This window comes from Astyanax mexicanus, chromosome 24, assembly GCF_023375975.1.
Source record: "Astyanax mexicanus isolate ESR-SI-001 chromosome 24, AstMex3_surface, whole genome shotgun sequence".
NCBI classification, from domain to species: domain Eukaryota; kingdom Metazoa; phylum Chordata; class Actinopteri; order Characiformes; family Acestrorhamphidae; genus Astyanax; species Astyanax mexicanus.
Genome location: NC_064431.1, coordinates 32,901,913 through 32,925,510, shown reverse-complemented (window position 1 = coordinate 32,925,510; position 23,598 = coordinate 32,901,913). Strand labels below are relative to the sequence as shown.

Here is a 23,598-nt window from a genome sequence, read left to right as displayed (position 1 = left end):
TAGCACGTTCTGACATTAGCATGTTCTAACATTAGCATGCTCTAAAATTAGCACGTTGTAACATTAGCATGTTGTAAATGTAGCACATTGCAACATTAGCACGTTCTAACATTAGCATGTTCTAACTTAAGCATGTCCTGTAGCAAACAAAGAGCAGACTAACATTAGCACATTGTAACGTTAGCATGTTGTAACACTAGCATGTTTTAACCTTAGCATGTTGTAAAATTAGCACAATGCAACATTAGCACGTAACATCAGCATGTTCTAACTTTAGCGTGTTCTGTAGCAAAAAAAGAGCAAGCTAACAGTAGCACGTTGTAACATTAGCATATTCTGACATTAACCTGCTCTAACATTTAGCATGTTCTAACATTAGCATGTTCTAACAGTAGCACGTTGTAACATTAGCACATTGTAACAGTAGCATGTTGTAGCATTAGCACGTTGTAGCATTAGCATGTATTATATTAGTAATTAATAGGTAAATCTTACCGTAGTCTGAATCTTTAAAGCACATTGTAACAGTAGCATGTTGTAACATTAGCACGTTCTGACATTAACCTGCTCTAACATTAGCATGTTGTAACATTAGCATGTATTTTATATTAGTTATTAATAGGTAAATCTCACCGTAGTCTGAATCTTTAAAGCACGTTGTAACATTAGCACGTTGTAGCATTAGCATTGTGTAGCATTAGCACGTTGTAGCATTAGCATGTATTTTATAGGTAAATCTCACCGTAGTCTGAATCTTTAAAGCAGGCCTCTAGATGGTCCTGGTCGTCGTCGAACATGTCGGCGCTGTCCACGCTGCTGCTTTTCCGCGGTTTCTTGGGCGGCCGCTTGGCGGTGCGTTTGCCGTTGCCGGTGGCGGCGCCCCCCGCAGGCTTCTTGCCGCCGGCGCCGCCGCTGTGAGAGTTGCTCTTGGCCTGGCTGTTGTTCCAGGCCGGCTGCAGGCCGCCGCAGGGGTCGCCGGACTGCAGGTTGGCCATGGACAGCATGCCCTGGATGGCCTCCTGTGTGCTGGGGGATGCAGGTGGCTGACTGTAAGTCCATCAATAAGAAATAACACAACACACACACATTACTCCAAGTGTCAGTGAGAATGAGGAGAGGATTTCCTGTTTTAGAAGGAAGTGAAGGAGAAAAGCAGCCGGCGGGAAACTTCAAGCATCATGAGATGATGAGGATGAAGATGATGAAGATGATGAAGTAATGAGATCGAAAGAGTGATGCTACACTGTGAATGTGACTGAAACTCTGGAAGCTCTTCAGAGTGCAGTTCAAACCATGATAAACATCAATACTCTCAACTATAACCACCATATTAACACTCATATATATTTATATTTGACCAAGAAGCTATATATGACCAGTCACTGAACAGACCTTTACGGACGTTAGGAAAAATACCAGACAAAATGAACCTCTAGAATATAATCAAGAAAAAAATTGATGGTTACATGCCATCAAACCAAGCTGAACTGCTTGAATTTTTGCTCCAGGTCACCAAAAGCAGTGTGTAAGACTGGTGGAGGAGAGCATGATGCCAAGATGCATGAATATATTCCTCCAAATATTGATTATTTCTGAACTCTTAAAACTTTATGAATATGAACTTGTTTTCTTTGCATTATTTGAGGTCTGAAAGTTCCGCATCTTTTTTTGTGATTTTGACCTTTTTCATTTTCGGTAAATAAATGCTCTAAATGGCAATATTCATATATTTTTATTATTTATAATTTTGTTTACCAATTTTAAGCCCATAAACATATTAATAGTACAATTAAAAAACGAATCATTTTAATAATTTGTCCTTTAATTGTACTGTTGGTTTGACACCACAAGGTAATTTATTAATTTCTCATTTTGTCTGGTATTTTTGCTACGGTCCCTTAGGTTTTGCTTGAGAAATTGCCAAATTGCCATGTTTAGTTTTAATCTACAGTGCAGATTTTTTTTAAATAATGAAAAACACTAAGTTCTGTCCAAACTGTTCACTGGTGCTGTATGATACAGCTCTGGAAAAAAAAAATAAGAGACCACTTAAAAATTATTTGAAAACCTCTGCAATATAATCAAGAGGAAGATGGATGATCACAAGCCATCAAACCACCAAACTGAACTGCTTGAATTTTCGCACCAGGAGTAAAGCAGCATAAAGTTATCCAAAAGCAGTGTGTAAGACTGGTGGAGGAGAACATGATGCCAAGATGCATGAAAACCTTCAGGGTTATTCCACCAAATATTGATTTCTATATATATATATATATATATATATATAGAATTACATCCATTATAACAGAGCTATGATGTGCTCCTGTTTCCAGGGCAACAGAAATACACTGTTAGGACCTCAGTCTTGTTTATATGGTGAAAAGTGGCCCCTCAGTTTCTGCACAGGAGAAATAAAAGCCTTTAAAACACGGTAAAGGCGGAGTAGACTGGGAAAACCAGCTGGGAATTATGGGATAGGTCAAATAGTTGACAGACAAGTCCAGAAATAGCCGCACAAAAATGCACAAACTCTGGAAGCCAAGGGCGTTTCTGCTCTCCGGCATGAGGACAGAAATACGCCACAGTTCTGATCTGAGACAGACGGAGTAATGAAATGACAAAAAACAATTCCAGCACTTTAGATCTCAGCTGTGAGTTCACCAGGAGCTGGACGATACCGGAAAAAACCTCATATATCATAAAAGAATTTTCACCACATTCCTCTACAATTCCTCTACACGACTCCCGATATTAAAAATGCACTTTAAATGAACAAGATTCAAGTGAAATACATGATCTTGGGCAGATATTATCTGCTTCTGTTATATATGTAATGCAAAATAAGAACATTTTGGATTTACATTTTGTTTCAAGCTGCAAAAACAAACCTGTAAAACGTAAAGTATAGTTGGTATAATTTGATATTGCACGTCCGGTAACGTGACTATTGCGCATGCACACGTTGCAATCACAATGCTGAAACAATATATTGTGCAACCTCAGACACTTTATATTGTCCCTGACAAACTACACTCCAATAAAATATGGTCCCATCAATTATATAGTCCAACCAAAATATAGTTCAGTCAGATATATCTCCATAACAGTCCACCAAAAGGACTATACATTTGATCAAATATATAGTCCTGCCAAACACACAGACAGTCCTGCCAAAATATACAGCTTTGCCAAAATATAATCCCTCCAAAATGACAATATATTTGATAAAATATATAACCCTTCCAATATATTGTCTAGCCAAAATATAATCCCTCCAAAATATAATTCCACCAAAAGGACAATATATTTGATCAAATATATAACCCTTCCAATATGTAGTCTAGCCAAAATATAATCCCTCAAATATTATTCCACCAAAGGACAATATATTTGATAAAATATATAGTCCTGCCAAAATATAATCCTTCCAATAAGACTATATATTTGATAAATTATATATAGCTGTCAAAACATAGTCCCTCCAATATATAGTCTAGCCAAAATATAATCCCTCCAAAATATAATTCCACCAAAAGGACTGTATATTTGCTAAAATATATAATCCTGCTAAATACACAGTCCTGTCAAATATAGTCCAAATAGCCAAAATATAGTCCCTCCAATATATAGTCTAGCCAAGAGTCTAGCCAATAGTCTCTCCAAAAGGAGTCTATATTTAATAAATTATATAGTCTTGAAGAAATAGAATCCCACCAATATATAGTCTGGCCAAAGTGTAGTCCTGCCACACAAGGGAATTTAAATGCTTAAATTAGAGTGATTTTACTTTCCTTTACATGTTTTTTTATATATTTATCAAAATATATAAATATCCAGTATTAAAGTAACTTAATATAAACTGGTTCAGGATCTCGATACTGTACCAATAGTGGAGTGTAAAAATCTACATGTTCAGTTTATAAACTTCATGCTCTTCTCAATATAAAACTTTATAGTGAATCAGGTTATTAAAGGACAGGATTCCTGAGTTTCTGTGTTCAGCAGTAAATGAAAGGGTTAATTAGGGTTCAGCACAGAGAAACAGAGTAAACAGGGATTTACGCTGTGAAATTACCACCTATTATATCGTTAAGCTGTGAGCTGGTTTAATGTGCTTCTAATTGGCTGGAGTCATTTCCTCCCCGAGCTCTCAGTCACATGTCAGACTTAAACGCATGAAAAATAATTTGAGAAATTAACATATTTTATCCCTGTGTTTTTTCTCCTCACTCTGAGTTAATTTGCTGATTTCAGCTCAGTGGAAATAGACCATCAAAACCTGCATGAAGCAGCAAACAGTGGAATGAAGGGGAACGGCCTGCAGCGGCGCTGAGCTCTGATTAATTAATACACTATAAAAATCAATAAATAAATAGTGTTGATATTCCTAAACTGCTGACGGAGTGGGGCCTATTCATTTACTCATTAGTAGACGGTGTGTGTGTGTGTGTTTGGAGTGTGTGTGCTGTTTATTAGTCTGGATATGATATTAGGACCCAATGTTTCTAGTTGTACTCGGACACAACTTACACAACTCTACCGCCCAATCACACACTGATTCACAGAGTCAATCACTGTAACAGTATAAAACAACACAAACCATCATATATATATAAAATAAAAAAATAATAGAAAATTTTACTGCTTATACAATCAGAAGAGGTGGATTACTGGCCACTGATAAATAATAAAATGAGAAATGCCATTACCCCTGGACGTTTCTATAGAATATAGGGTAGTGTAGTACTCTATGCAGAGTATAGGGTAGTATAAGGTAGTATAGAGTAGTATATGGCACTGTTGGATAGTATAGAGTAGAATAAAGTAATATAGGTTATTACGGAAGTATAAGGTAATACATAGTAGTAAAGGGACTATAGGGTAATATATATAGTATAAGCAGTATAAATATTATAGGGACTATATGGTATAAGAGGGGCGCATAGGGTAGTTAAGGGAGTATTCCGGTAGTATAGGGAGTATAGGGTAGCATAGGGGAGTATTCGTTTAGTATAGGGAGTATTCAGGTAGTATAGTGTAGCATAGGGGACTGTAGGGTCGCATAGGGGAGTATTCGTGTAGTATAGGGAGTATTCAGGTAGTATAGTGTAGCATAGGGTAGTATAGGGACAATTCAGGTAGTATAGGTTAGCATAGGGGACTGTAGGGTCACATAGGGGAGTATAGGGTTGTATAGGGACTATAGGATAGCATAAGGAAGTATATGGTAGTATATGGCAGTGTTGGGTAGTATAGGGGAGTATAAAGAGTATAAAAAAGTATAGTGCAGTATGGAACTATAGGGTAACATAGGGACTATAGGGAAGCATTGGAACTATAGGGTAGTGTAGGTATAGCATAGGGACTATGTGGTAGTATAGAGAGTATAGGGACTACAGGGTAGTATATGGTAGCATAGGGTAGTATAGATATAGCATAGGGACTATGTGGTAGTATAGAGAGTATGGGGACTACAGAGTAGTATATGGTAGCATAGGGTAGTATAGATATAGCATAGGGACTATGTGGTAGTATAGAGAGTATAGGGACTACAGGGTAGTATATGGTAGCATAGGGTAGTATAGATATAGCATAGGGACTATGTGGTAGTATAGAGAGTATGGGGACTACAGAGTAGTATATGGTAGCATAGGGTAGTATAGATATAGCATAGGGACTATGGGGTAGTATAGAGAGTATGGGGACTACAGAGTAGTATATGGTAGCATAGGGTAGTATAGATATAGCATAGGGACTATGTGGTAGTATAGAGAGTATAGGGACTACAGGTAGTATAGGGTAGCATAGGGTAGTATAGATATAGCATAGGGACTATGTGGTAGTATAAAGAGTATAGGGACTACAGAGTAGTATATGGTAGCATAGGGTAGTATAGGATAGCATAGGGACTATGGGGTAGTAAAGAGAGTATATGGACTACAGGGTAGTATATGGTAGCAAAGGAAATATAGTGTTGTATAGGACAGCATAGGGGAGTGTAGTGTAGTATAGGGCAGTAGTATATGAGTATATGATAGTATAAGGAACATAGGGTAGCATAGATAGTATAGGATAATATAGATACTATATGGAGTACTTGGGTAGTATATAGATTTACAGATAGATGAGAATGCACGATTGCACAGGTGGAACAGGAATCTGAGAGCACTGCAGTGCAGGAAACAGTGCTCAAATTACAAAAACGCTGATTGTTAAATGATCTGAAACTGATTCGGAGTGAAGAACAGAGCTGTGTGATTAATCCTGTTCTACCGTTGGATGATATGAGTTTCTATAGTGAACAGTGAACAGGGTCAGGATGACAGAGTGGATTAAACTGTATTACACGAGTAGTGAATATGACTCGTTACAGGCATGGGGATTAACGAGCCGCGCTGTCTAATCCTTCAGCACGGATAACTTCCACTGTAATTCGGAGCATCATGTGCACTGTCACAGCACTATAGTGATAAGAAAAGTGATAATTTAATCTAATCTCCTCCTGTCTGTAATCTGGGATGAAGAGTAGAGGTTTGAGAGTATCTGTTCTGGGATTAAGTGCAGATGAACAGCAGCAGTTGGTGTGAGAGGTGATGGGTGATGGTGAGAGTACCTGTTGTTGCTGTAGTCGATACCGCCCACTTGCTTGCTGGCCTGCAGGAGATCCAGGATTCCCGCCGCACTGCTCGCCTTCTTCTTCGACACCTTGGAGTTGCGACCTTTGACCTCCGTCTTCGCCTCTGTGTCTATGTGGAGTGATTCTTCATCTGAGGAGTCGGCGTTCTGCTGGGAAAAAAAAACAAAGTTCTATTAAAATTTCATATCTAGGTAAGGTCATATATTAGTGATCTGTAGGCGAGTCGTCAACCGTGCACTGTACAGCTCCAATATATAGGCTAGCCAACATATAATCCCTTCAAAATATAATTCCACCAAAATGATATTTGATAAAATATATAGTCCTGGCAAACACTGTCCTGACAAAATATACACCCTGCTAAATATATAGCCCTGCTAAAATATAGTTCCACCAAAAGGACTATATATTTGATAAAATATATAACCCTGTCAAAATAAGTTCCTTAAATATATATATTCTAGCCAACATATAATCCATCGAACATATAATTTCACCAAAATGACTATATAGTCTAGCCAAAATAAAATCCCTCCAAAATATAATTCCACCAAAAGGACTATATATTTAATAAAATATATAGTCCTGCCAAACACTGTCCTGACAAAATATATAGCCTGCTAAATATATAGCCCTGCTAAAATATAGTCTAGCCAACAAATAATCCCTCCAAAATATAATTCTGCAAACAAAACCAAAGTTAAATTAAAATTTCATACTAAGGGCCATATATTAGTGATCTGTAGGCGAGCCGTCAACCGTGCACTGTGCAGCTTGATTAAGGGCGTGTCAGTATGTCTTTGCTGTCGTAACGACAGGAAAAGTACACCTTGTGCATCTCGAAATGCAGAAAAGGCATGTACTGATTTACTTATCTAACCATGGATTTAATGAATTTGTCAATTCAATATTGTTCTTTTTTTCATTTTATGTATTATTTTTTACATTGTACATTAATATATCATTAAAGACATCAAAACTGTATTTTGGCATTTTAATGAAAAATAGAATTCATTCAATAAATCCATAATTGCTGGTATTTGATTATTTAGAAGTATTTTATCCTCTTCAGTAACTCAGATGCTGTAAGGTATTGAAGATAATTATGTAATTGTAATGTACTGAGTATCACATTGATATATCATCGTTATCATACGATACCCTCTGATTCCCATCACTAATAATGAAGTAATTGAGCTGCTTTGACCCGCGGTGACCCTGCACTGTGTGTGTTGTGGTTATTTCCTTCATCAGTGGTGCGGCGGTGTTTCTCTCTCTCTCTGATTGGCTCTGAGTGTTGGTTTGAATCGGAATTACAGCAGCGGTGCATCGCTGGGACACATGTGATCTCTATTGGCGAGAGTGTTTTTTAAATGCGGCCAGAAGGAATCGATTACTTGGGTAAAGAGTGGATCGTGATTAAGACCCAATTCCTTAGAATTTACAATTAATCAGAAGCTTCAAGCTCCTATCAGTGTTTGAGTAGAGAATTCAGCTGATTAATACTATAAAGAAAAACATATGGAATTATTTAGTAAAGAAATAAAGTTCTAAACAAACCAGATTGTTTTATTTTTTTACATTTTCAGTCAGATTTATGAGGTAGAGTCACCTGGAATTCAGGTTTTCAGTTAACAGCTGTGCTGAACTCAGATCAAGAGTTAATTACTTGAATTTCTTGTCTCTTAATGTTAAAGTTTGAGAGCATCAGTTAAAGTAAAGTAGTGTAGAGGTAGAGTTACAGGTATACAGTGAATAGTGAATATTTGAGTAATGTTCGAATCCAGATTATGGCAATTTCAAGAATTTTGGAAGTGAAAATACCATCAAAACACGATGGAAAGGCCATCCATATGAAACATGATGGAACTGGCACTCATCAGGACCGCCACAGGAAAGGAAAAGCAAGAGTTACATACTTCACAGAGTATTATGGTTTGTTTAACACTGTTTTTAAGTTACTACATGATTCCTTATGTGTTCCTTCATAATCTGATAGATCACTTCTCTATTCATTTACTATGTAGGAAAAATAGATAAAAAACATTAAAATATATTTGTAGGATCTTCATGCTCACCTTAATAACTGCAGGTTGTGTTTTTGGCTTTTTCGTTGGTTGGATGGGCTCTCTGATGTTCGATAAAACTGTGAATAAAACATATATTTTAGTTTTTTCATTCACAAAACATGTAAAAAAGATCATTATTAATAATCTGCAAACACGTTCTAACAAATACTCAACTCAAAAACACCTCATACACCAGCACCATGCTAATCACTGCTAGTGCTAATCACTGAAGTGCTAATCACTGCTAGCGCTAATCACTGCTAGAGCTAATCACTGCAGTGCTGATAATAATAACCACCCACCACTGTTTTATAAGGCGCATTTAATCAACAATAGAAAAGAACAAGGGTGTAGCAGCAGCATTAGCCACGGTTAGCAGTTCTTAGCAGTGCTTAGCAGCACTTAGCGCTAGTAAATGCTGCCCGACAGTGCTATAATGAGGAACCCTGAGTGTTTCGGTGAACCAGGGCTCTATTAGCTAGCGGTTCGTCCCACGTAGCTTTTTTTTTAACAAAGCAAACACGCAGATTACAGTCGGATATACTCTCCTCTGAACGAAAAGAAAGAGCTAGCGCTTAGCACGGTTAGCAGCTAATGCTAATGCTGCCAGACCCAGCCTTAGTGCTGGAGAAATTTCACTAAAAAAAAATCACCCTTACACACTGTACTTTAGCAGAGTGGCTCTACTGCTCTGTTAATTTTGTTTTATTTTTATTAGTTTATCTTTTTTCTTATTTTATTTCTTTTAATTTTTAATTTTATTTTATAAATTTTTGTTTACTTATTATTACTTTTATTTATTTATTTATTTTTCTATGTTTTATATTTTCATTCCTGTTCTTGTTCTATTATTCATTTAATCACTTCTTATCATTTTTAACATTTTACTTTACTTTTACGATCATCTTTTTACTTATTTTATATTTTATACTTTTTTTTACTTTTTACGTGTCAAATTTGTTTTTTATGGTTATTTAGAAATTTATGTTTTACATATATATATTTTTTATTAATTGTTGATTTTAAATGAGTACGTCTATTTTTTCATTTTTTTTACTATTTTATTTCTTATTATTTCTAAATTATTATTAAATGTTTCAATCTCTTTGATGTTGTACATGCTCAGCAACATTGTAAATGAGGGTCAACCTTCATGTTTTTCCCGAGTAAAAAAAAAGGTTGATTGATTGATTAATTGATTGATTGATTGAAGTATTTAAGAACAGGGTGAAAGTATAGAAGGATAATATTAATTATTATACAAATACTAAGTGTCCTATATGATCAGTGGAGTTTAGAAACAGATTAAAACTGTAAATACTCACAGGAAAAGTCCCTCTTGACCGGAGTCTTTTTCCTCCTGATGGGAAACTCGTCGATTTTCAGCTCCCCCTCGTCTGAGACGTACTCGTACTCGTCTCGTACGGGTTTGGGTTTGTCCTCTTTTACATTTTGTAAGGATCCGAATACGCCGGAGTTAGTTTGAGGTTTCAGCGTCTTCGCCCTGAGAAAAGAGCCAAAATCATCTCAGAATTATAAAAACGACACTAAATCAACATCTGCCAACGTCTATCTCAACATCAGGTTTCTGATAAACGTCGATTATCTGTATTTTCACCCAATTTAGGGTTTATCTAATCATGTTCATCGTATTTCAGCACTAGTCTGGGAATGTGAAGGTTATACGCATTTCTCAGAGCTCTGGAAAGAAGATCAGGATACGCACCTTTAGTTATTTCTAAAGAATGAAGGACACAAGAAATCAATTGTGCCAAAGCTGCATCGATACTGTGATTCTGCAATATTCTACATTTCACAACACAATTCTCTACGATGGTACGATACCTTGCAACACCTGTGTTTTTGAAGAGGATAAAATACTCCTAAATAATAAAATACCAGCAATTATGGATGTAAATTTAACAACCGATATTCTTCACCACCGATTTATTAACAGCTCAAAACAGCTCAAAACAGGGAAAAGTCATGTACTAAATCTCTTGATTAATCATGCGTGTGGGTAATTTTGGGCGTAATTTAAAATAAACCAATCAGAGTGTCTCTTGCGCAAGTTAGGTGAGCTCCGACTTTGGCGGATTTCTATTTTAACGGCGCAGCTACCTGGATTTAAGGTTTAAGGTTTAATAAATAATCTGTATCAGCTGCATCAGTACTGTGATTCTGCGATATTCAATATATCAAGATATTTCTCTGCACATTTCTTCTATTTCTTCTTCTACTTTACAGCATCTGTGTTTCCAGAGATAATAAAATACTCCTAAATAAGCAAATACCAGGAATTATGGAATTATTGGTTATTTATTATCAGTTTCACAAAATTTAACAATCAGTATTTTTCACCGCAGGTTTATTTAACCCATGCATCTGATTATAGCGCAACCATGTGGCGTAATGAAGCAGTAACTTTAGTAAGTCTTAATGGGGGGGGGGGGGGACTTACTAAATACAATACAATACAATCAGAATGATATGATATATCAAGATATCAATATAATCTGTAGTGTGAACTGATATGCTGTATAGAAACAAGTGGAATAGAGGTCACTGACTTTGGCGGATTGTTAGTTTAACAGCGCAGCTAACTTGATGCCAAGATAGCAATGAACGTCTGACTGTTGGTGTCTGTCTAGGTTGTATTCAGTCAGTGGAGCTCCTGTGTTTTCTGTTAGCAAGATATACATACCCCAGTAATTTCTTGTTCGACATTGAGAACAGAAATTTATTGTCTTTATGTCCGAGCGGCGTCTTCTCAAACTTGTGCTCCTCCTCCATCTTTAGTAACGAGTCTGGTTTGCTGTTCTGAAAGAGAAAAACACAACAAGGTGATTATTTTATTAAAGTAGCATTTTTTGAGTTCATTAATGTTTAAATCTGATGTATAAGTTTTGTGATTTGGGGGAATAAGCGCCTCTCTGGTGAGAATGGGTAATTGCACCGAGCATGCGGAAGAATCATTTTAAACTGGGTGGGTGTGATGCAGTCTCCTTTCAGAGCGGATGAATCCGATTCCAGGTCATGTTCAGTCAGAGAGAGAGTGAGAGAGAGAGAGAATGAGAGCGCTCAGTCAGAAACTTCACTCCTTCGTTTCTTTGGTTTTACTATGAGTGAATGGAGGAGCTACTGAGCTCTGAGTTTCCTCTTCTGGAGTCTCCATTGCTCCACCAGCTGCTCGCGTTCAGTAAAACTGAGCTGGATCCTTTTTTAGAGGCTGTACGTGTGATGTAAGTACGTAAAGACGATGCGTGACGTGACCAGAACCATTAAACACAATATTTTATCCATATTCTTCTCCACTCAGAAATGCTTCTGCTTTCAGTTTAGAAACTAAATAATACAGACTGACACTTTAAAAAACATTAAACAGTACTTTATGTATAAATATATATATATACACAGATCAAGGAGTTTGATCCATATGTGTACATATATATGTGTGTGTATTTATAAAGCACTGTTTAGAGAAGGTGGTCTCAATCGGGTTCTGGAGATCTGCCACTTTGTGGAGTTCAGATACACCTGGCTCTAATTTACAGAGACCCCTGAAGACCTTCATTACCCTGGATCTGGTGTTTTAGATCAGAACTGGAGCTAAAGCTTGTGGTGTAATGAGCGAATTTCCAGTCAAAAGTTTGGACGCGTCTTCTCTTTTATTGTAAATCTGGCTCCTCCTTTCCTGGAGTGGTCCTGATGAGTGCCAGTTTCATCATTATTACGTTTTTGATGGTCTTTTTTCGCAACTGAGCTTGAGGATACTTTCAAGTTCTTGAAACTGACTTTCGGATTGACTTGCCATAATATGGATCATTATCGTAATTTTAAGAGGAACTTCTAATTTAGCAGGTCTCCCCGCTAAATAAGTTAAGTAAAGCTAAACTAAGTAAACAAAACTATAATTCTTAAAAAAAACAAACATTTCTTTTAAAGTTAAACGAGTGCTGGATGTTAATCTACACAGATTTCTCTACTGAAAACAGTTTATTTGGGTGAATAAAGAGTAAAGCGCTTCCGTTTATTTACAGGAAGCTTAGATTACCGAATTTCTCCAGCACTACAGCTGAAGCATTAGCATTAGCGGCTAACCGTAAGCGGGTCATGCTAATGCTGCTCCAGCAGTGCTTAAACAATCTGGGGTTAGCAGACTACAGGCCGATAATACTCACTTCTGAACGGGGAAATAGAGATTAGCGGCTAATGCTAATGCTGCTACTACTAAATTCAATCTCCTGTATAACTCTGTATTTTAGTGGAGTAACTTTACTGCTCCTTAATACCTGACTGGTAGAATTTATATATAAGCCACACTTATGATTTTTGGGAAAATTAAAGGATTTTCAGTGCAGCTTATAGTGTGAAAAATATGATAATCAAATATTCACTATTATTCACTGTATACCTGTAACTCTACCTCTTCACTACTTTACTTTAACTGATGCTCTCAAACACTTTATTAAGAGACAAGAAATTTAACAAGTAACTAGATTGCAGTTCCTACAGAAACTGCGAGTGTGATTGCAGTGCTGGCTGGTATCTGCTATGGTGTTGCTAAGGTGTTGCTAAGTGGTTGCTAAGGTGTGGCTATGGTATCCGGGGTGGTTGCTAAGGTGTTGCTAAGTGGTTGCTAGGTGGTTGCTAAGGTGTTGCTAGGCGGTTGCTAAGGTGTTGCTATGGTATCTGGGGTGGTTGCTAAGGTGTTGCTAGATGGTTGCTAAGGTGTTGCTAGGCGGTTGCTAAGGTGTTGCTATGGTATCCAGGGTGGTTGCTAAGGTGTTGCTAGGTGGTTGCTAGGTGGTTGCTAAGGTGTTGCTAGGCGGTTGCTAAGGTGTTGCTATGGTATCCGGGGTGGTTGCTAAGGTGTTGCTAGGTGGTTGCTAGGTGGTTGCTAAGGTGTTGCTAGGCGGTTGCTAAGGTGTTGCTATGGTATCCGGGGTGGTTGCTAAGGTGTTGCTAGGTGGTTGCTAGGGTGTTGCTATGGTATCCGGAGTGGTTGCTAAGGTGTTGCTAGGTGGTTGCTAGGTGGTTGTTAGGGTGTTGCTAGGCGGTTGCTAAGGTGTTGCTATGGTATCCGGGGTGGTTGCTAAGGTGTTGCTAGGTGGTTGCTAAGGTGTTGCTAGGCGGTTGCTAAGGTGTTGCTATGGTATCCGGGGTGGTTGCTAAGGTGTTGCTAGGTGGTTGCTAAGGTGTTGCTAGGCGGTTGCTAAGGTGTTGCTATGGTATCCGGGGTGGTTGCTAAGGTGTTGCTAGGTGGTTGCTAGGGTGTTGCTAGGCGGTTGCTAAGGTGTTGCTATGGTATCCGGGGTGGTTGCTAAGGTGTTGCTAGGTGGTTGCTAGGGTGTTGCTAGGCGGTTGCTAAGGTGTTGCTATGGTATCCGGGGTGGTTGCTAAGGTGTTGCTAGGTGGTTGCTAGGTGGTTGCTAGGGTGTTGCTAGGCGGTTGCTAAGGTGTTGCTATGGTATCCGGGGTGGTTGCTAAGGTGTTGCTAGGTGGTTGCTAGGTGGTTGCTAGGGTGTTGCTAGGCGGTTGCTAAGGTGTTGCTATGGTATCCGGGGTGGTTGCTAAGGTGTTGCTAGGTGGTTGCTAGGTGGTTGCTAGGGTGTTGCTAGGCGGTTGCTAAGGTGTTGCTATGGTATCCGGGGTGGTTGCTAAGGTGTTGCTAGGTGGTTGCTAGGTGGTTGCTAGGGTGTTGCTAGGCGGTTGCTAAGGTGTTGCTATGGTATCCGGGGTGTTTGCTAAGGTGTTGCTAGGTGGTTGCTAGGTGGTTGCTAGGGTGTTGCTAGGCGGTTGCTAAGGTGTTGCTATGGTATCCGGGGTGGTTGCTAAGGTGTTGCTAGGTGGTTGCTAGGTGGTTGCTAGGGTGTTGCTACGGGGTTGCTAAGGTGTTGCTATGGTATCTGGGGTGGTTGCTAAGGTGTTGCTAGATGGTTGCTAGGTGGTTGCTATGGTGTTGCTAGGCGGTTGCTAAGGTGTTGCTATGGTATCCGGGGTGGTTGCTATGGTGTTTCTAGGTGGTTGCTAGGTGATGTATATGCATAAATTTGATTAAATGGTGTTTGCACGTTGCTACGCAACGTGCAAATACATCAATCAGCTATGCACGCTAGGTTGCTCTGGCCGTTCGGGGGTGTCCAAACTTTTGACCCGTGGCTCCATTACACACAGTACTGGGGGGCCGGGGTGTCCAAACTTTTGACCCGTGGCTCCATTACACACAGTACTGGGGGGCCGGGGTGTCCAAACTTTTGACCTAACGCTGATTTATCCCATAGCTGCTCCATTACACACAGTACTGGAGTTCTAGCTACCTGTCCTTCGATCTAGCTGCCGTCCTCCGATTGGCCCCATTCATTCCAATGGGGCCACTTCGTACGACATTCGTACGAAATCCGTACGTCGTAACTTTTCGTAACGCATATTTTCGGAAAGAGCTCAATAAGTTCTACAGGTCCTCAATTGGTTTCATCTTAGTATTTCAAAAATTGCGACGTCCACGGGCGTGCAAAGTTCTGCCCATTCATTTTCAATGGGCAAAAAAACGCGTACTTACGAAGTTTTTACGAAAAACGTAAGTCCGATCGGAAAGCTGTATACAAGCCCACCATTCCCGATATGGACGCACGTTTTCTCTTTTGAACGGAGTCGATATTTCGAAAACTGCGGCACTAGTTAACCGGACAAAAAACAGGTGGAATAATAATAATAATAACTAGATTGCAGTTCCTGCAGAAACTGCGAGTGTGATTGCAGTGCTGGCTGGTATCTGCTAAGGTGTTGCTAGGTGGTTGCTAAGGTATTGCTAGGCGGTTGCTAAGGTGTTGCTATGGTATCTGGGGTGGTTGCTAAGGTGTTGCTAGGTGGTTGCTAGGCGGTTGCTAAGGTGTTGCTATGGTATCCGGGGTGGTTGCTAAGGTGTTGCTAGGTGGTTGCTAGGTGGTTGCTAGGCGGTTGCTAAGGTGTTGCTATGGTATCCGGGGTGGTTGCTAAGGTGTTGCTAAGTGGTTGCTAGGTGGTTGCTAAGGTGTTGCTAGGCGGTTGCTAAGGTGTTGCTATGGTATCCAGGGTGGTTGCTAAGGTGTTGCTAGGTGGTTGCTAGGGTGTTGCTAGGCGGTTGCTAAGGTGTTGCTATGGTATCCGGGGTGGTTGCTAAGGTGTTGCTAGGTGGTTGCTAGGTGGTTGCTAGGCGGTTGCTAAGGTGTTGCTATGGTATCCGGGGTGGTTGCTAAGGTGTTGCTAAGTGGTTGCTAGGTGGTTGCTAAGGTGTTGCTAGGCGGTTGCTAAGGTGTTGCTATGGTATCCGGGGTGGTTGCTAAGGTGTTGCTAGGCGGTTGCTAAGGTGTTGCTATGGTATCCGGGGTGGTTGCTAAGGTGTTGCTAGGTGGTTGCTAGGTGGTTGCTATGGTGTTGCTAGTCGGTTGCTAAGGTGTTGCTATGGTATCCGGGGTGGTTGCTAAGGTGTTGCTAGGTGGTTGCTAGGTGGTTGCTAGGGTGTTGCTAGGCGGTTGCTAAGGTGTTGCTATGGTATCCGGGGTGGTTGCTAAGGTGTTGCTAGGTGGTTGCTAGGTGGTTGCTAGGGTGTTGCTAGGCGGTTGCTAAGGTGTTGCTATGGTATCTGGGGTGGTTGCTAAGGTGTTGCTAGATGGTTGCTAGGTGGTTGCTAAGGTGTTGCTAGGCGGTTGCTAAGGTGTTGCTATGGTATCCAGGGTGGTTGCTATGGTGTTGCTAAGTGGTTGGTAGGTCACTCCTAAGCATTTGCTAGGTGGTTGCTAAGGTGTTGCTATGGTATCCGGGGTGGTTGCTATGGTGTTTCTAGGTGGTTGCTAGGTGATGTGTATGCATAAATTTGATTAAATGGTGTTTGCACGTTGCTACGCAACGTGCAAATACATCAATCAGCTATGCACGCTAGGTTGCTCTGGCCGTTCGGGGGTGTCCAAACTTTTGACCCGTGGCTCCATTACACACAGTACTGGGGGGGCCGGGGTGTCCAAACTTTTGACCCGTGGCTCCATTACACACAGTACTGGGGGGCCGGGGTGTCCAAACTTTTGACCTAATGCTGTTTTATCCCATAGCTGCTCCATACACTCACAGTACTGGAGTTCTAGCTACCTGTCCTTCGATCTAGCTGCCGTCCTCCGATTGGCCCCATTCATTCCAATGGGGCCACTTCGTACGACAATCGTACGAAATCCGTACGTCGTAACTTTTCGTAACGCATATTTTCGGAAAGAGCTCAATAAGTTCTACAGGTCCTCAATTGGTTTCATCTTCGTATTTCAAAAATTGCGACGTCCACGGGCGTGCAAAGTTCTGCCCATTCATTTTCAATGGGCAAAAAAACGCGTACTTACGAAGTTTTTACGAAAAACGTAAGTCCGATCGGAAAGCTGTATACAAGCCCACCATTCCCGATATGGACGCACGTTTTCTCTTTTGAACGAAGTCGATATTTCGAAAACTGCGGCACTAGTTAACCGGACAAAAAACAGGTGGAATAATAATAATAATAAGAATAAGACTTAAGAAGAACAATACTGTGATTGCATTACTGCAATCACACTAATAATAATAATAATAATAATAAGAAGAAGAAGAAGAAGAAGAATAAGACTTAAGAAGAACAATACTGTGATTGCATTACTGCAATCACACTAATTAACTCTTGATGAGTTCAGCACAGCTGTTAACTGAAAGCCTGAATTCCAGGTGACTCTCCCTCATAAAACTGACTGAGAAAATGCTTGGAAGATGTGTCTACTTTAGAAAACAAAGAGGTGGTCATAATTTAACATAAATTTAACATAAATTTTACATAATTTAACATAATTTAACGCTTGTCTTGTGTAGTTTTACAGGGCTAAACAGTTGTTTATCGTTCTGGAAGTGCTCGTAATTCTCTTTAATGGTCATAAAAACGATGATATGCTCATCGCTTATTCAATAATAGTGATACTGATGGTGATCAAAAGACGTGATGACCTTGGTGAACATTTCAGCCGAAATTCTCCCTCCATCTGCAAGCGCTCTGGGATCAGGCTGTACCAGGCCGCTTGGAGCGACTACAGACGCGAAGGGGCCGCCTGGCATCGACTTTTCCACGAAACCCAAGCTCACTAATGTCTTCCGTTCACCAGAATTAAGCTTTCCTACAAAAGCCGGCTCTCTGCGTCCAACAATAACGAGGCAACATGCTTATTCCTGCAGCAGGAGCGCAGGCATGTGTAAATACTTAGCGAGCGTGCCGGGGACGTGACACAGCGAAGCAGAGCATTAGGTAAACTCTGAACCGGGAGAAGGAAGGACTCTGATGAGCTCTGACTGAACCGCACAGTTATTTCTGGTGATTGCTTTGATCTGAGACGTGTAAATCACTTCTGGACGCTCCTCAGTTTGTCACGGGACTTAATATGATCATCTGCACGAGCTTCCAGAGCTGGATCAGGCCTGCGCTCTTCATTAAAGGATCGTTACGGTGTTTTTTCAGTGGGGAAACACCAAGGGCTTCATGTACTAAGACTACTCACAAAAGAATTCAGTTAAAAATGACAAATTTTACCAATATGCCTGAAATTTTCTGTATTTGCTGTCCATTTTTTGTTTCTTTGCATTTGTTAGACTCTTTGGCTCGTTTTCTGCACTACAACTGTACACTCTTACTGCTTTTAGACCCTTTGGCTTGTTTTCTGACACCTAGCGTTCAAACTTTGAATCTCATATTATAAAAACCTGCTTTATAGCGGCCAACTTTCATTCTATTTTTAAAATACTCTCTCTCTCTCTCACCTTGTATTTCCACTTGGCTTCCGTTTTGTTTTTGCTCTGTTCTCGGATCTCGAACTTCTCCACGTCGTTCTGTTTATTCGTCTCCTTCTCCATCAGGCTCATCATGGTTTTGGGAGCCTGTAAAAATTGTACAATTGGCATCAGAAAATACAAATATCTGCTTAATAATAGAAGCATGTCTGCAAAAACATCAGGAGTTTCCTGGCTTTTATTATTATTTCTACTTCTGAACGACTGGTTAACAGATATTTCCTTATTATTATACGTACAGCTCTGACAAGTTCATATTCATAAAGTTTTAAGAGTTCAGAAATAATCAATATTTGGTGGAATAACTCTGGTTGGTTTTTAATCACAGTTTTAATTTCATGCATCTTGGCATCATGTTCTCCTCCACCAGTCTTACACACTGCTTTTGGATAACTTTATGCTGCTTTACTCCTGGTGTAAAAATTCAAGCAGTTCAGTTTGGTGGTTTGATGGTTTGTGATCATCCATCTTCCTCTTGATTATATTCCAGAGGTTTTTAATTTGGTAAAATCAAAGAAACTCATCATTTTAAAGTGCTTTTCCAGAGCTGTATCTATGGTTTCCTTTACACTGATTTGATTTTTTTTTAATAGTAAGCCATGTTCAACCTTACATATAGCTTTTATATTAAATACAGTTTAAACATATCCTAATAGTATTTAAGTTAAATATACAGAAAAGTGTAAAATATGTAATCCAGTGTTATCTCATTTATATATAACATACAGCTCTGGATAATATAAGAGAGCACTTAAAAATGATGAGTTTCTCTGATTTTACCAAATTGAAAACCTCTGGAATATAATTAAGAGCAAAAGCAGTGTGTAAGACTGGTGGAGGAGAACATGATGCCAAGATGCATGATGTTATTCCACCAAATAATGATTTCTGAACTCTTTATTAATATTTTTTGAATAATAATAATAATTTATGAAAACGTTATGAATATGAACTTGTTTTCTTTGCATTATTTGAGGTCTGAAAGCTCTGCATCTTTTTTTTGTTATTTCAGCCATTTCTCATTTTCAAACATATATCTTTTTTTTCCAGTACTGTATATTGCAGAACAAAAAATGCAATGCCAATTTTCTTGGTAACCACGGCAACCAACGAAACCGCAGCATCCTCTCACCTTGGCTTTCTTAGGCTGGTCCATCTTGGACAGGATGTCCTTGGCGTGGGACTCCAGAGCTGCCAGGCTGGAGGGCTTTTTCTCAGGTAGTCCTCCTTCTTTCACCTTCTTCCCTTTCTTCTTCCCCCCCTCCTTTACCTTCGGCACCTTCGGGGGTTTGGGCGCCTTGGGCATCTTGGGGGGCTTTGGTGGTTTGGGGGGTTTTGGAGCTTTCTTCCTGGCCGGTTTGTCCTGGGGTGGGGAGGACAGCGTGGGGGACGCAGGCTCCTCTGGTTCAGGTGGAGCTGAGGGCGGTTCCTCTGCTGGGGGCTTGGAGTTGCTTGGTTCACTCTTTATGGCTTTAGTTGCGTTCTGGAGGAGAGAAATCACCAGATATTAAACGATTCATACATCAGAAAATATAGTTCACCTGTTTTCCCTCAACTCAGATCATCCAGGATCCTGTCCGGTAGGGCCGCAACTAATGATTAATTTGGTAGTTGACTAATCTGATGATTATTTTTTCGATTAGTCTATTATTAGGGGTGTCACGATTTCAATATTTTATCAAAATCAATCGAAATTGTCATGGTCTCGAGCCTCGAAGTCAAAAAGAGGATCGACGATCCCTCCCTCTTTATGTATGAATTCTATCAGCCAGGTATTAACCCATTTAGAGGCGAGTATATCTGCCTTTACCCTGCTGTTAAACCCGGCTAGCACTGCTGGAGCAGCATTAGCATTAGCCACGCTAGCTCTTTCGCCACTCAGAGGTGAGTATATCAGACTGTAGTCTGCGTGTTTACTGTTTTAAAACAAGCTACGTGGGACAAACCACTAGCTGGTATCACCCCTGGCTTACTGGAGCACTCAGGGTTTCTCAGTGTAGCGCTAGCGGTTAGCCGCTAATGCTAATGCTCCAGCCTTAGTACTGGAGAAATTTTGAGAATCTAACCTTACTGTAAATAAAATAAAATCAGAAATCTGTGTAGATTAAGATCCAGCACTCATTTGACTTAATAAGAAAGTTTTTTTTATTACAGTTTTGTTTACTTAGCTTAGCTTTACTTAACTTAGTTAGCTACCCCAATACCACCACCCTGCAGCAAGACCTGCTGAATTAGAAGTTGCTTATAGTGTCTCTTAAAATGCGCCTTATAATAAATACAGAATAGGTTAAGCTTCTTTAGTATATTTACATTGTTCTGTATGTAAAATACATTTATTTTTAATAAGCATATACGCAGCTGAAACACTAGGGAGACTAGTGCAAAATCCCAAATTATACTATCAACATTTTTAAATTTTTTATATTTTAACATTATAGTCATTATGGCTTTTTAGAAAAATCTAAAAATGCTTTTGTTTTTGGTATTAATAGCTTTATTTTTTCCCCCTTTCATCACTTTTATGTTTACTTTTATACTTTAAGTATACGTTTTGAAACCAGTAAATGTTTTAAACACTTTTATTTAAAGAGTAAAAGTAAAAAGCTTGAGTTGATTCTTCTGTAACTTCTACAGAAGTATTTTATTAAACACTAGTATCTATACTCTATTCTACCTACAGAGTAATGAACTGGAATACTCTGAACACCTTTGATAGTTACTCCTAGATCACAAACTATTATTTTATTAATTAATTTATAATGCTGTATAATCCAAGATTAGACTGTGTGTAATCCCTGTGTGTGAGAAACAGCACTGTAGCGTATATTAAGCCCTGTTTAAACAGGTCCACACTGTTTTTATATATATATTTAATCTGGAATTTCTCACCTCAGCAATCCGAATCTCTTTGGCAAGGTCTTTAATGAGCTGCGTCGGCTTCATGTTCTCAGGAAGCTCATCTTCATGCTCTAAAAGGGCCTTCAGTCAGAAGACAAGATGATTAACGGACCAATCACAGCGCTCTGTCAGCTCAGACAGACACCAGGTACCTGCACTGCACACCTACCTGTTTCTTGGTCCAGGATCTGAAGGCTCCATTGATAATTTTGGCACCGTGTACCAAGTAAGGGGCTGGCTGTTTGTTTGCCTTGTGTAAACCTGCGGAACGTGTTAAAAACGGGAGGTTAGATTCTGACGTTACTGATCTGGAGAGTTTAATCCGGTGGAAAACACAACATATCATTACAATATTTACCATACAGTCCCTGAAACAACACTGTAAAAACCCTAAAACTGTTAAAATACAAAACTACAGATTTATAGAATAAAGAAAAATACATTTTTAACTCTTAAAAATCACCAATATGTCATTTTTCCTGTAAATATTATAACATTTTCTATATTTGTATTAAAAAAAAAATAAATATATATATATATATATATATATATATATATATATATATATATAATTACCCCCAATATATATATATATATATATATATATATATATATAATTACCCCCAATTTTTGTATTTTTGCTTGAATGGAATATAAAAAAGAAGTTCACAGAACAAAAATCTTACTAGGAATTAATAGATTTTAATAAAAATTGTCTAAAATAGCAATCTGCCAAAGCCAGAGCTCTGAGCTTGAACTGATGAGCAAGAGACACTCTGATTGATTTATTTCATGTTATGCCCAAAATTAACCACACCCATAATTAATTAAGAAAATTAGTACATGACTTTTGCACTGCTTTTCGAGCTGACCAAGGTGTACTTTTCCCGTCATTACGACAGCAAAGACACACTGATGTGCCCCTAAATCAAGCTGCACGGTTGACGGCTCATATCTGTGTATACATATGTGTATATATATATATTAAAGAGTCATTTTGAGCCCATTCATCATGAAATGTAATAGCTATGATATGTGTTGCTGTGTCTTTGCTATCGTAACGACGGGAAAAGTACATCTTGCGTGGCTGGAAAGACAAAGCAAAAGACGTGTACTGATTCTCTTGTGTAAAATGTGAAATAAACCAATCAGAGTGTCATTTTCTCATCATTCTCTTTAAGAGTAGATCAGGTGAGCTCTGACTTTGGCGGATTGCTATTTTATCGGCGCAGCTACCTGGACGTGTCGAACATGTCATGCACATGTAATTACAATTCACTGCCGAGATAGCAATAAACATCTGACTGTTGGCGTCTGTCTAGGTTGTATTCAGTCAGTGGAGCTCCTGTGTTTTCTGTTACCAAAAACCATGAAATATATGGATGATTTGTTAGCCTGTGCTAAATGCTCCTGGAAGGTTGCCAGACGCTGCTCGGTAAAGCATTAGCGTCGGGCCCCGGCACCGCGGCCCCTCTGTCAGAAACACTCAGAGCATAACACTCTGCTGAAAGCCGAGCGGGGGTTTTACATCAGGAGTAAAAAAGCTGCGCAACTCTGGCAACCGTAGCTATTACTGCTCAATAACACAACGGCCATTCATACATCAACCTGATTACCGCCATCTGCCACGGCCGTGAACCAATCCCACGGCTTTACCCAGAGCGCCTCAGAAACACCGCAGCACACTGACTTTACACTAATAATACTGTATACACAGAATATAAAATAACACATAAAAAAGCATGCATAACTTAAAAACGGTGTTAAATAAACCAAAACACTCCGTGAAGTATTTAGATGCTCTTATCTGGGGAGCTGTTTGTTAACTTGCGGTTTCTAAAGCTGGAAACTCTGATCAACTTATAAATCCTGTACAACAGAGGAAACTCTCGCTCTTCTATCCTTTCCAGTGGCAGCAGTCCTGATGAGTGCCAGTTCCATCATCATAACGTTTTTGATGGTCTTCCTTGCGACTGCGCTTGAGAACACTTTCTTAAAAGTTTTTGATTTGTTGTTGCTTGTTTGTTATGTTTTTTGCTATGTTCTTTCTAAGTGGTTGTTAGGTGGTTGCTAAGGTGTTGGTATGGTATCTGTGATGGTTGCTATGTTCTTTCCAAGTGGTTGCTTGGTGGCTGCTAACATGTTGCAAGGTGGTGGCTAAAAAAG

The 23,598-nt window shown here is 39.3% G+C and overlaps 1 protein-coding gene across 3 annotated transcripts in view; it reads right to left on the bottom strand.

Annotated features, from left to right (window-relative positions):
• Positions 1 to 23,598, bottom strand: part of phf2 (PHD finger protein 2) — a 56,223-nt gene that overhangs the window by 9,581 nt on the left and 23,044 nt on the right. The window contains exons 10-18 of one of the 3 annotated variants that reach the window (XM_022682460.2): positions 21,602 to 21,693; positions 21,424 to 21,513; positions 19,667 to 20,017; positions 18,505 to 18,621; positions 11,411 to 11,526; positions 10,032 to 10,210; positions 8,716 to 8,783; positions 6,614 to 6,786; positions 743 to 1,047 (exon numbers count right to left, since the gene is read on the bottom strand). In XM_022682460.2, the coding sequence (XP_022538181.2) occupies positions 743 to 1,047; positions 6,614 to 6,786; positions 8,716 to 8,783; positions 10,032 to 10,210; positions 11,411 to 11,526; positions 18,505 to 18,621; positions 19,667 to 20,017; positions 21,424 to 21,513; positions 21,602 to 21,693 (1,491 nt within the window). The remainder of the gene's footprint in view (positions 1 to 742; positions 1,048 to 6,613; positions 6,787 to 8,715; positions 8,784 to 10,031; positions 10,211 to 11,410; positions 11,527 to 18,504; positions 18,622 to 19,666; positions 20,018 to 21,423; positions 21,514 to 21,601; positions 21,694 to 23,598) is intronic. The other 2 variants (XM_022682462.2, XM_022682461.2) reach the window with 2 other exon arrangements.